A 12,607-nucleotide genomic window follows, 5' to 3' on the forward strand; every position below is an offset into this window, starting at 1 on the left:
TGCACACATTATTGATAAGGAATTTCCCTGCTCCCCTGAAGGCACCCCCAACCCCAGCATTGGTGAATCTGCAAACAGGGCAGGCTATGATAGGTAATGGCTGGTGAAGACAGCGAAGACTTGGCAGCACTCACCATGGCAAAGTTCCTCACTTGCTATCTATCCCCATCATTTCGCGCATGAGGAGGTGGAAGCATGGAAAGGTCAAGTTACCCATGTATCTAGGTAACTATTTCCTCTTTGATGTCCCACAGATACCTCCCACTCACTGTCTACAACAGGCTCATCATCTTTTTTCCCAGACTATCTTTTTCTCTTGAATTCTTAATCTCTGAGAATGGTACTCCCACCCCACCCCAGACTTTTATGCCACAGAGCTGGGAGGCCCTGTGGGCTCTTCCTCTCTCTCTGACTCTGTGTTCTGTCATCACTATCTCTTGTTAATGCTGTCCCCTGACCATCTCTCCTAACCACATGTCTATCTCCAGCCCCACTGTTATTTTTCCTTGATTTGGAATTACGTCAGCCTGAACTAGGGCATTTGCAACTCATTTTACCATCTGTGGTGTTATTCTTTCTCAGAGCAGCCAGAGTGGCCTTCCTAGCACCCAAGTCTAATCATGCCAGACTGCTGTTCAGAATTCTGAGGTGTCTCCACATTAAGTAGAGATAAGATGCATGTTGATCTGACTTCTGCCCACCTGTCCTGCCTCAGCTTCCGCCACCTGCTGCATGTACAGGTACATCCTAATACAGCTGGATTGCTGGTGGTTGCCCAAACATGCCACACTGTCTTGTTCCTTCCATTTTTTTTTTAGGCTATTGCACATGCTGCTCCTTTTACCCAGAATCCTCTCCTCTACCCATCTCCAAGCCCCTCCTCATGTTCAAGTCTCAGCTCCAAAGTTCTCTGCTCTGAAAACAGCACTGTCCTGAGATTCAGCTGCTCTTTTGCCTCTGCTTCCTCTGTATCTTGACCTTGCTTCTCCTCTGCCATTATCCTCTAGACTTGCAGGGGGAGGTATCAGTCTTCCAGGGAGTCAGTGAACTGGATGGAGGGGCAGCTTCTTCTAAACTTTAAATCCCCAGTGCCCATCTAGGGCAAAGCCTGGTGAATGATCAATACCTATGTGGTGAAAGAAACAGACGCTTAATCAATAAGACATTTGCCCTGTCTGGGAGCTCACATACGGCGAGGAGATGGCTTTGTAAGCCCCTCACTTTGACAGCAGGCTTGTGGGCAGCGAGGACTCTGACCCTCCTCAGGAGTCGAGAGAGGCAAAGGGGGTCAGCTCCAAGTGTACACACATCGCATTCAACACACTATGCTTAAAAAACAAATCTGTGAGTCTCAGCTGCCAAGCATGATGTAAATGTATGGGGATTGAGGGACTAATTCTGCTGGCCTGAGGCTTTTCCCTGAGGTGGGGAGAGATTCAGGCCCTTTTTGTCTTTCACTTTTCACAAGGAACAGTCAAAGGGAGCCTGGCTCCTCTGGTTCTCCACCCCTCCCAGAGTCTCTTCCCACACTCCAGAGGGGACCCCTTTCCCAGGGGGTGGCCAGCCCAGATTTGGTAGGTGGCCCACTGGTTGGCCTCCTTAAACTTTCCTAGAACTGTGCCACAGTTTAAGGGACAAACTTTTGAAAAACAAAAACAACCACAAAAAACTTGAAAGACTTCAAAACTTAATTTGTCTAAGAAAATCCACTGTTAACCCAGCAGCTTGCTTGAATGGAGTTGTTAAAGATCAATAAAAGCCGGACATTAGTTAAAACATGAAAACAGATTTTACTCAGTAACTACTTACAGTAGGAGAAAAAGCTGCTCATTCTCATTTGCGCAGAGGAGACTGGGCGTTTTAAAGGGTGAAGGAGAGAGTAGGGCGGGGGAAGCTAGCAGGGGCTCAAGTGAAAAATCACGAAGGGGTGGTCAGTATCAATGACCGGGCGGCTGTGCCTGGAGCTGGCAGTTATGAAGCTGGGATTCTATCATCCCACAGAGACTGGGGGACAGAGGCCTATCCTCCCCATGATTGCATTTCAAAGCAATGGCTTTCAGCTCCTTGAGAAAGACACTTCTGAGGTGTAGGCGATACATACACATCTCAAAACAACAGAGAAAGGATTCACAGTTGTAAGCCCTTTTAAGAAAATACCCTAAAAAAGGGAGGTCAGAGGCCTTACCATCGGGTGTTGGCTAGAATAAACGGAAAATTCTCCTGGCTGCCTTGAGCTTTCTCGGGAAGACATTTTACTGGGGTCGAGGTTAGGGGGCAGCGGAGAGTGGAGGACCTTGAGTCATACTCCTATAAGCCACGCTAGAGTTCCTCGTCTTTGAGTGCAGAGGTTTAGACTGTGTTTGTGTGCAGAAAGTCCTGCAGTTCTCACAGCGACCTGCCAGAAAAAGTCGTTCCCAAATGTTTGTAAATCCTCCGTTCTGCAACCCGCCTTCACGTTCTGCGGTGATCTTGTCGTGGGAGAAAAAGCGCAGTATTAGCAGAGAAGGGGGTGGCAGAGTGCTGACGCTAAAGGTCACGCTGCAGGGGTAACTGTCGTGGTGTAAGGGCGGGGAAGAGGGAGGAGAAACTGACCACCCTGGAGCTCGCTTGCTTTAGACGTCGTCGTTCCCACGGCGCCCAGGGTACCCCAGTCGCTCTCTTCCTGTCCTCCCCCATTACCGCGCAGGCTTTGTCACCACATTAAGGCATTCCCGCTCTCCGCGGAACCGCTCTGCCATCTCGGCGGTGAAAGGGTGAGAGGGCCAGTGTTTGGGTCAACTTTGACTCCTCCCACCCGCCCGGATCCTTCAGGGCCTCCTCGTCCTCCAGGGCTCCGGTCGCTGCCGCTCTGTGCGCAGGTTTGCGCCCGCCCTCGTTCTGCCATGGGCGCCTCCAGTTCCTCCGCGCTGGCCCGCCTCGGCCTCCCAGCCCAGGCCCGGCCCAGGTGGCTTGGGGTGGCCATGCTGGGACTGGCCGCGGTGGCGCTGGGGGCTGTCGCCTGGCGCCGAGCATGGCCCAGGCGGCGCCGGCGGCTGCAGCAGGTGGGCACCGTGGCGAAGCTCTGGATCTACCCGGTGAAATCCTGCAAGGGGGTGCCGGTGAGCGAGGCGGAGTGCACGGCCATGGGACTGCGCAGTGGCAACCTGCGGGACAGGTACGGCCGAGCGCGGGCGCGGGGCAGCGCGGAGCCTGCCTGGGATGAGGAGGAGGAGGCAGGTGGGGCCCGACCTATCTGGGAAGTACTATAGAGGTTTGCCACCTGAGTTTCTGGGCTGACTGTTGAGTCGTTGGTCGTTTAACTGGGAAAGCCAAGTTCATGCCAGATTTATTTTTGGTAAAATATGTAGGGGCAATCCCTTGCCCTTCCCTAGAGGAGAGAGTCCTCCTCTGTAACAGGAGGGAGTCTGACCTGTATCTCCAAGCCTCCTTAGCTCTAAAGTTTGTGATTCTATCTTATTATACCAAAGTAGAAAAATAAAGCTATTGGCACTAGAAAGCAGCAAGAAAGAAACCAAGTGTTGTTCAAGGACATTGGCTTAGGCGTAGCTGGGCCTTGTTCCTCACATTTCTCCAATCCTGGGGGTGCCAGGGGGGCCTGATACACTGTGACTAAGGATGAGCAAGTGGCATGGGGACTCTGGGGCAGGGGTCCTTTACTTGCCATTAAGGGAATAGTGTACCCCCTTCTCCCATAGGCAGAGTTGTTCACAGCCTGGAACTTTGGGACTTTTGGGTCTGACACACAGACATTTCATACTTAGGATTAAGATGCTTTCTTCTTTTTTTTGAGACAGAATCTCACTTTGTGGCTCAGGCTGGAGTTCAGTTGCGCTATCTCAGCTCACTGCAACCTCCACCTCCCAGGTTCAGGCAATTCTGCCTTTGCCTCCCAAGTAGCTGGGATTATAGGTGTACACCACCACACCTGGCTAATATTTGTATTTTTAGTAGAAACATGGTTTCACCATGTTGACCAGGCTGGTCTCAAACTCCTGACCTCAGGTAATCCACCTGCCTTGGCCTCCTAAAATGCTGGGATTACAGGTGTGAGCTACTGCGCCCAGCCAAGATGTCTTCTTATCTGGCTGAGATGGTTTAGCTGTGGCCCTGTGTCCGAGGGGAGGGAAGTTTGCAAGTTGATCATTCAAGGATTCTTCTAGCAGAGAGCCATCTGCATCCCTGTGTTCACTCCAGCACACACAGATGCACTGTTTTCTGAAGACTGCTGCCTTCTTAAAGAAATGTGGGCTTCCATGGTATTGGAAAACTTCAGTGAGTCTTAGAGAAGTGTTGTGTACACAGACGATATGAATCATGGGAGGATTTTCATTCTCCCACCCCCACCCCAAATTTCTTTTCCTGGAGAGCTTTTTCAACTATAATTTCTTGAGATTCCCATCCCAGGACTACTGAAGCAGAATCACCAAGAGTGGGGCCAACTCGTGTAGAATGTTTAAATCTCTCCCTGGTGATTTTGATGCTATAATTAAAGGGTTTTATCCAAGACCATGAAGAAGAAGAGGATGTTTAGAGCTTATTCAAATATGAAGGATAAGAAAGCCTTCCTATTGCTGGAGAGACTTCAGGCTCTGTGGGACTGGACACCTTCCAAAAAACTGGGAGAACCAAGTTTTCACGATGCATGTCCAGAGAAAATTAGTGTTGCAGACTAGGTTGCACTACTTCCTTCCTCACTTGAAGGATTGGTTTCACAGACTGTTTCCAGTTCTAATCTGCATTTCCTCTGATCACCTGAAGAACTGTTTCTTTCCCACTTCTCTTTGTCACTGCTTTGCCCTGACTACTGCAACCATGGAAAGAAAATACGTGTCCTTTGCCTGTGCTTTTTGCTCCCATTGGCATCTTAACATAAATACAACTATATTACCTTTCCCTTGTTTTAAACAATAAACGTTTAGGATGGGGTGGGGTGATGTGAAGCCTGGGGTGGAGGGAAAGGCAATGAAATTAATGTTAATTCAGTGGTAAAATGCAGCAGACACTGAGCTAAATCCTGTCGCATAGATTAGCATATTTAAGCCTCATAACAATCTTGTGGGCTAGATATTATTATCACCATGCAAATAAGGAAACAGTGTCAGAAAGAATGAGTATCTCATCCAAGTCCAGAAAATCAGTGTATGCTGTGGGGATTTGAACTCAGATCTGTGTGAGTACAGTACTTACGCTGTTTGTATGAAACCAGTGCATGATATAAAAGTATAAGGATTGCACTGAGGATCAGGAGACTTAAGACGAACTTTTACAAAGTTTTCTTATTTGCAAAAGAATGAGGTTGAACTTCATGGTCTCTGAAGCCCCATTTTAACTACATTTTATTTATCAAAAGATAATTAACAATTTGAAAGCAGGCTTGCTGGAGAGAACTCTATTCAATGACTGCTCTTCTCTCCACCTGACAATTTAATAACACTACTACAAATGTTCCTAGAATTCAGGGAAAGGCCTCATTTAATGAATTCCATTCTGAGCCTGTGTCTTTGGAACTAACTGCTTGAAGGAGCTGGGATTTTCCTCTGGAAGTGCTCTGGGTCTCAAATTTCTGAAGGTATTTTATTCAAAGCTCTTAGTATACTTGTGAACACTTGGCTTGAGCACCCTAAGCATTGAGTGGTTAAAGTCCACCTAGCAGAATGCTAGCATTGGCTGCCTGGTGCAGTTGCTGGGAGGGCGTGCTTGTTCTCCCTGACCTTGGAAATCTCTGCTGTCCTTAGCCATATGTGAGTTGATCAATTTTATCTGTCCAAACCCTTACTGAAGCCAGCTTTTTATTTCTTCTGCGCAAATGATTAACTGTTGGAGAAAGGAATCCCTTGAGGTTATTATCCAGGATGTTGTTCCCTGCCCAATTCCTGCTGTCTTTCTCATCCCATACTCAGTGGTAGGGTTCCTGCTTTCCCTCACTTTTCAGTCCTTCCTGCTCCCCAGGCCAGTTTGTAATTGAGAAAAGAGATTTTTTCCCATTGTTTTGGACTCCACTTACTCGTTGCTGTTGGTCAGGGCACTATAGCTCTTTTGGGGAATCGGGGCTCCAGGCTTCTACACCGATCCCTCTACCACATACTCATGTTTTACCTGTAAATTCAAGGCACCGGCTTTTATGTTGCAGACTAGGTTGGAGTAACTTGGTCATGATGAAATCCATACTCCAGACTTAACTCTTCTTTCAGATCTGGCAGAATAGAACTGGTTATTCTTTCACTGGGCATCATTTTGTGCACAAGAGGTGAAAAATAATATTGCCCAGGTTGACAGGAAAATGAGATGATTGGGGTATGTTACAAATGGCAACCTTTTAACCTGTGATTACTGTCATTGTCCCGACCCAAAATTGGACTCCCGGCACGTTGCCACTTGCTTTTTCAGTGACAGTGATGAGTGGGAAACCTCTAGCAACTACTTCCCACTGTTAACCCCAGCAGTTAACGCCTGCGTAATTATACAATAGGCTGGAACCATGGGTCAGGCTGTGAGCCACGGTGAAGGGCAGCATTAGTAAGGGATGAATGGGAGATGAGAAGATTCAGCCCATGGAGAAATAATGTCAGAAATAATGTGCAAACAGATTTGCCACTCCTGTTTGAACATGGCTCTGGTTGTGTGCAGATCTCAAAGGGAGTCTTGTCTGGGGATGGGGCATGTTGGAAGTTAAGGGTGAAGGCTTTGGTGAGGTTAACCAAAGAACTGTGCACCAAGGGACAAGGCTGGAGATAGGGAATAGGGCCCAGCCCTATCAGGCATCTAAATCAGAGGATGCCTGCCTAGTTTCATTGTAGCCCCGTTCTCTGGGCAGACATCCTCTGATTTACAGAACCCAGCCCCAGGCTGAGTGAACCTGAGAACTGTGGGATCTAAAGACATCTTTGACCAGGCAGGATAGCTTGCATCTGTAATCTCAGCACTTTGGGAGGCCAAGGAGGGAGGATTAATTGAGCCAGGAGTTCCAGGCCAGCCAGGAGGTCCAGACCACAGTGGGACCCCATCTCTACAAAAAATAAAAAAAACAGTTGGGCATGGTGATGTGTGCCTGTAGTCTCAGCTACTCAGGAGACTGAGGCAGGAGGATCTCTTGAGCCCAGCAGTTCAAGGCTGCCATGAGCTAAGATCATGCCTCTGCGCTCTAGAGCCTGGGTGATAGAGTGAGACCCTGTCTCCTCTCTTGAAATTAATTAAATATAAATATATATATATGAATAAATAATACACATATGCATTTATACACTTAGAAAGGAAAAGGTGGTCTCCTCAGAGGGGTGGGGACTTGCTGCTACCCAGTGTCGCCAGCTTTTTGGAAGGGGGTAGCCAAGACAGTTACGGGAATGCCTTTACACTGCCATACCATCATCATGCCAGCTAGCAGGGCACAGGCTGCCAGCCATTGTCTTTCGGTGTGGTTGCAGGGAAGGGACAGTTTAGCCAGCACCTGGAAAGGACTCTACCGATGAGGAGGTTGCGGATGCAAGACTATCTGTCAGGGGCAGGACAGGGCAGAGACGGATCTCCCTCTGCTCTGATGTCGGATGTCCTCCTGAGGTCTCCTCAGGCTTTCCCTCATGGCTCTGGTCATATTTTGGAATGTCTTCCTGGGAGGAGCCACCCCTGCTTCTGGAAGGGGCTGTGCTTTTTATCCTCCTCACATTTGAAAGGCTCTGGCTTTCAGGCACTTTTTACTCACCAGTGCCCACATTTTCCTCACCCGGTTGTCTGCAGATTCTATCTTCTTTCTAAAATAGTGATACTGGGCTGGGCACACCTGTAATCCCAGTACTTTGGGAGGCCGAGGCGGCAGATCACTTGAGGCCAGAAGTTTGAGACCAGCCCAGTCAACATAGCGAAACCCCTTCTCTACTAAAAATACAAAAATAGCTGGGCGTGGTGGTGCACGCTTGTAATCCCAGCTACCCGAGAGGCTAAGGCAAGAGAATCACACGAACCAAGGAGGTGGAGGTTGCAGTGAGCTAAGATTGTGCCACTGCACTCCAGCCCAGCTGACAGAGTGAGACTCTGTCTCAAAATAAACAAAATGAAACAAAACAACTAAACTAAAGGAACCAAACTGTGATATTGACATTTATTTTTCCTAGGAGTGGAAGATTTTTTCTTTTTGGCAACACAGTGTTTTGTGTGGTGTAGGCCCAACCTATATGCTAGGCTGTAGGTAAAAGTCTAACAAACTGGGCCTGGCCAGCTTTCCCTCACTCTTCAGCTCATCCCGTAGAAATACAAAGTATGAAAACCAAGTCCAGCACAGTGGGCTCTCTAGGAAATAAGTGGGATTCTTATCTAATGTGTACTTCTGTGAGTCTTTGTTCTCTATGTCAGAATGTGTGCATGAAAAGGAAAGGCTGTTTGGGAGGTTTCCTGATGTAGGACCCCCACATGCCACAGCAAGTTAAACAGAGCAGAGGCGGGCCTGGTTCTTCTTGGAGGCAGCAACATTGCAAGACCTTTGTCTCAGACTCCAATTCACTTGGCCAGCCTCATCTTGTTCTACAACAAAAGGCCCTGAAAGCTGTTTTACTTCTTCCAGGGCCACAGAGACATATATAACAGACCTACAGAAGCTTCTAACCAAAGCAGAGCCCCACACAGGCAGCAGGGTTGCCTAAGCAGTGAGGGGAAGGTGTCTGAGCCAGCCTCCTGTTCTCGTTTTTGAAACTGGAGATTGCCATACATCAGCCAGAAGCTCTCCCAGAACTGTTTCTGCCAAATAAGCACTTTTTGGGGTCACCAACTTTTAGACTCAAATCATTTGGCCAGACCCGGATAATTGTCTGGAAAATGATGTTAGGTCCCAAGTCAGGGCGGGTGGAGAGTTTTGAGGAAGTAGAAAGCTGGAGGGAAGCTATTGGGAGGTGGAGGAGGATTTTCTGAGTGTGCCCTGGTTTGTTTCTCTGCAGGTTTTGGCTGGTGATTAAGGAAGATGGACACATGGTCACTGCCCGGCAGGAGCCTCGCCTGGTGCTTGTCTCCATCACTTATGAGAACAACTGCCTGATCTTCAAGGCTCCAGACATGGACCAGCTGGTTTTACCTAGCAAGCAGCCTTCCTCAAACAAGCTCCACAACTGCAGGTATTCTGCCTGAGGGCATCCGGGGAACTGCAACAGGCTTGATTCCCCTTCAGGCTTCTCGCTCCATTCTGTCTTGCTATAGTTTCTACAGTAGAGGGTGACATCGGTAAAGGAAATATTTAATAGAAGTGCAGTTTGGGTTGGGATTGGGTGCGAGTGGATGATGCAGGGTATTGTTTTAAGGGTGCCTAGGATTTGTTTTAATCAGGTATGGTTAGACACGCAGACATAGAAATGACTGTCCTGAAAAAAGATGTTTATACCAAGAGATTCCTTAGAAATTGGAGGCACACCACGCCACACAAGGCCAAGTGGGGAAGCACCAGGAGGCAGAGGGAGCAGGGGGAACATGTGGGCAAGGGCTTTTATTGTGGTTTCCACAGGAAAGGAGAAGCAAGGCAGGGGTGGCAGGCTTAGGGCTGGCTAGTTTGAATAACTTCAGCAGGCTCTGGGACACAGGTTGTCTGGTGCTTGGCTCTGGGGTTGACTAGGGCAGGGGACTAGTGGCCCGGCATGTAAGCACCAAATAAAGGAGGTGACTGGGAGTGCAGACTCTGGATGGGTTGGTATTCCTATTACAGGCACACTTGCAGGGCATCAGCCTATTGTTTCTAGGAATTGGTCAGCCCTGGGAGAAGTAGTTTCTTCAGTGTCAACAAGGCTCAAAGATGTCAAAGCATAAAACATGCAGAAAATTAAAAGCAAGATTACTACAACTATAAATGTGGTACAATGTGCTCATCTTTAGGGCTTTTCTCCTTTCGTTCAAATCTTCATTCAGAATTGTCAACTCTCCAACCAGGCAGACAAGGGACTTAGTGGAGACGTAACAGCTGTATCTCAGGGCTGGGTGAGAAGGATGCTGGAGTTTCCAGAACTTTTCAAATGGACTCTGCAGCCTCTGAAGTGTGTGGTTGAGATGAAGGCATATTCCTTGGGTATAAGGGATTTCCACTTCTGGCCAAAGGCATACCTCAGGCCTTGGCTTCCTTTTGGCCTGTGGGACTTCTATTGGGTTGTCAAGTTCTGTGGTTTGCTGGGGTCTTGTCCTTCCTCATTAAGAAGACTTAGATGCTTGTCATGAGATGATCTGGATCCCTTGTCACCAACTGAGCTTCTTAAGTATATGGAAGTTGGTTTTGTCCAAGGTCCCAGGGCTCAGAGGAGAGCCTCAGATCACTCCCTGAACGCTCATCTTATGTTTTTTCAAGCAAAGTGTCTAAGCTGAAATCCACCACTCATAGTTCCCAATTTTCAAAAGTCTAAAGCAATAATTCACTGAATTCAGTACTTCGGGTGATTATCTTAGCAAGCCCGTGAGGGGGGTCCTTAATTCCACTTTACAAATGAGGAAACCAAGCCTTAGATCACTGCCATGAAAACACAGAGCTGGGGTTTGAACCCACTTGCCTCCTAAGGCTTTTGCCTTTAACGTGTATGTGTAGGGAGAAGAAATGCTTTTCCATAAATGACAGGTTTTGAACTCATTAATTTATTGAAGAGGAAGAGTGTAGCCATCTCGACTTAATTGGAAGACATGTGAAGGCAATGGGTAAATACATAGCTGACATGTGTCACATGAGTAATATAGGTGTTGCTCTGTAGACTCACTATGTTGCCGACAGTGAGCAAGTTTTCCCCCCAAGGCTCTTTACCAGCTAAATAGGCAGAAATCTAGGGACATGCACACCTTCCTGGATGGAAAGAGGGAAAGAGCAAGACCTTGTAGGTGAGTTGCCTGGGTCTGAAAAAGACACCAATTGCAGCCTGTTCTTTTTTATTTATTTATTTTTTGGGACAGAGTTTTGCTCTTGTTGCCAAGTCTGGAGTGCAATGGCATGATCTTGGCTCACTGCAATCTCCATCTCCCAGGTTCAAATGATTCTCCTGCCCCAGCCTCCTGAGTAGCTGAGATTAGAGGCATATGCCACCACACCCGGCTAATTTTTTTTTTTTTTTTTTTTTTTTTTTAGTAGAGATGGGGTTTCACCATGTTGGCCAGGCTGCCTTTCGAACTCCTGACCTGACCTCAGGTGACCCACCCGTCTTGGCCTTCCAAACTGCTGGGATTACAGGCATGAGCCACCACCCCGGCCTGCAGACTTTTCTTATGTTATTCTGTTCCATGCATCAATTGTAGATCTGGATGAGGTGGGAATAGAGAGCCTGGAACCCTGGCAGTTTGGTGAAAATGATTGAGAGCTGTGTATTTGGATTGACACAGAGGTGTAATCAGTGTACTGCCCCCTCTAGCTGGTTAGACATGCTGTAACTAGTTCAGCCTGTATTTATAAGCTATTTGTGATGGATTTGTTGCCAAGGGAACTGCTAAAAACTGAAGAAATAACATAGATAGTGTGCTTAGTTAGTGCCAGCTGCTATGACAAAATACCATAGTCTGGGTGGCTTAAACAACAGACATTAATTTCTCATAGTTTGGGAGGATGGGAAGTCCAAGGTTGAGGTGCTGGTAGATTGGTGAGGTAGCTTTTCAGGGTTGTAGATGGCCACTTCTCGTTATGTCCTCACATGACCTTTCCTGGTGCCTGCATGAAGAGAGAGAGCATTCTTGTGTTTCTTCCTCTTCTTATAAGGGTACAAATCCCAGCACGAGGGCTCCACCTCATCTAAACCTAATTACCTCCCATAGGCCCCACATTGGGGCTCAGGGTGTCAACAAAGGAACTTTGGGGAGACACAAACATTTGACCCCTAACAGTTGGTAAGTGACAGAGTGATTACCACAGCCAGCCCACCAGAGCTCAGAATCAAATAACATAAACCAACAATCTCAAGTTAGTAAAAAGAAAAGGAAGTCCCTTCACAGCCATTTGGACAAGGCTGAAGTGTCATGAATTTTATATTATTCTACACTTATTTTATTGTATTAATTTTTTTTTTTTTTTTTTTTTTTTGAGATGGAGTCTTGCTCTGTCACCCAGGCTGGAGTGAAGTGGCGCCATCTCAACTCAGTGCAACCTCTGCCTCCTGGGTTCAAGCAATTCTCCTGCGTCAGCCTCCTGGGTAGCTGGGACTACAGGCGCCTACCACCACACCGGCTAATTTTTGTATTTTTAGCAGAGACGGAGTTTCACCATGTTGGCTATGATGGTCTCGATCTCCTTACCTCGTTATCCACCTCCCTCAGCTTCCCAAACTGCTGGGATTACTGGCGTGAGCCACCGCGCCTCGCCACTTATTTTATTTTAAACTTTCACTGTTAGTGTTTTGAATCAGCTTTCCCTGTTCACCTTGTGTGGTGTTAAGTCTTTTAAGACTGATTATAGACCAGTATGGCTTCTTGATTATCACAAGGATTTATGAATAATTAGTGTCTTTTTTTTTTTTTTTTTGAAATGGAGTTTCACTCTTGTTGCCCAGGCTGGAGTGTGATGGCACGATCTCGGCTCACTGCCACCTCCAACTCCTGGGCTCAAGTGATACTCTTGCCTCAGCCTCCTGAGTAGCTGGGACTACAGGCAGGCACCACCACACCGGGATAATTTTTGTAT

At 47.5% G+C, this 12,607-nt stretch overlaps 1 protein-coding gene across 3 annotated transcripts in view; it reads left to right on the plus strand.

The window, feature by feature from the left end:
* Window positions 1-2,691: 2,691 nt before the first annotated feature.
* Window positions 2,692-12,607, plus strand: part of MTARC2 (mitochondrial amidoxime reducing component 2) — a 37,025-nt gene continuing 27,109 nt past the window's right edge. The window contains exons 1-2 of one of the 3 annotated variants that reach the window (XM_010368086.2): window positions 2,692-3,154; window positions 8,922-9,095. In XM_010368086.2, the coding sequence (XP_010366388.1) occupies window positions 2,883-3,154; window positions 8,922-9,095 (446 nt within the window). In that variant the 5' untranslated portion in view covers window positions 2,692-2,882. The remainder of the gene's footprint in view (window positions 3,155-8,921; window positions 9,096-12,607) is intronic. The other 2 variants (XM_010368088.2, XM_010368087.2) reach the window with 2 other exon arrangements.

The sequence above is a fragment of the Rhinopithecus roxellana genome, chromosome 8 (assembly GCF_007565055.1).
Source record: "Rhinopithecus roxellana isolate Shanxi Qingling chromosome 8, ASM756505v1, whole genome shotgun sequence".
In the NCBI taxonomy this organism is placed as follows: Eukaryota; Metazoa; Chordata; class Mammalia; order Primates; family Cercopithecidae; genus Rhinopithecus; species Rhinopithecus roxellana.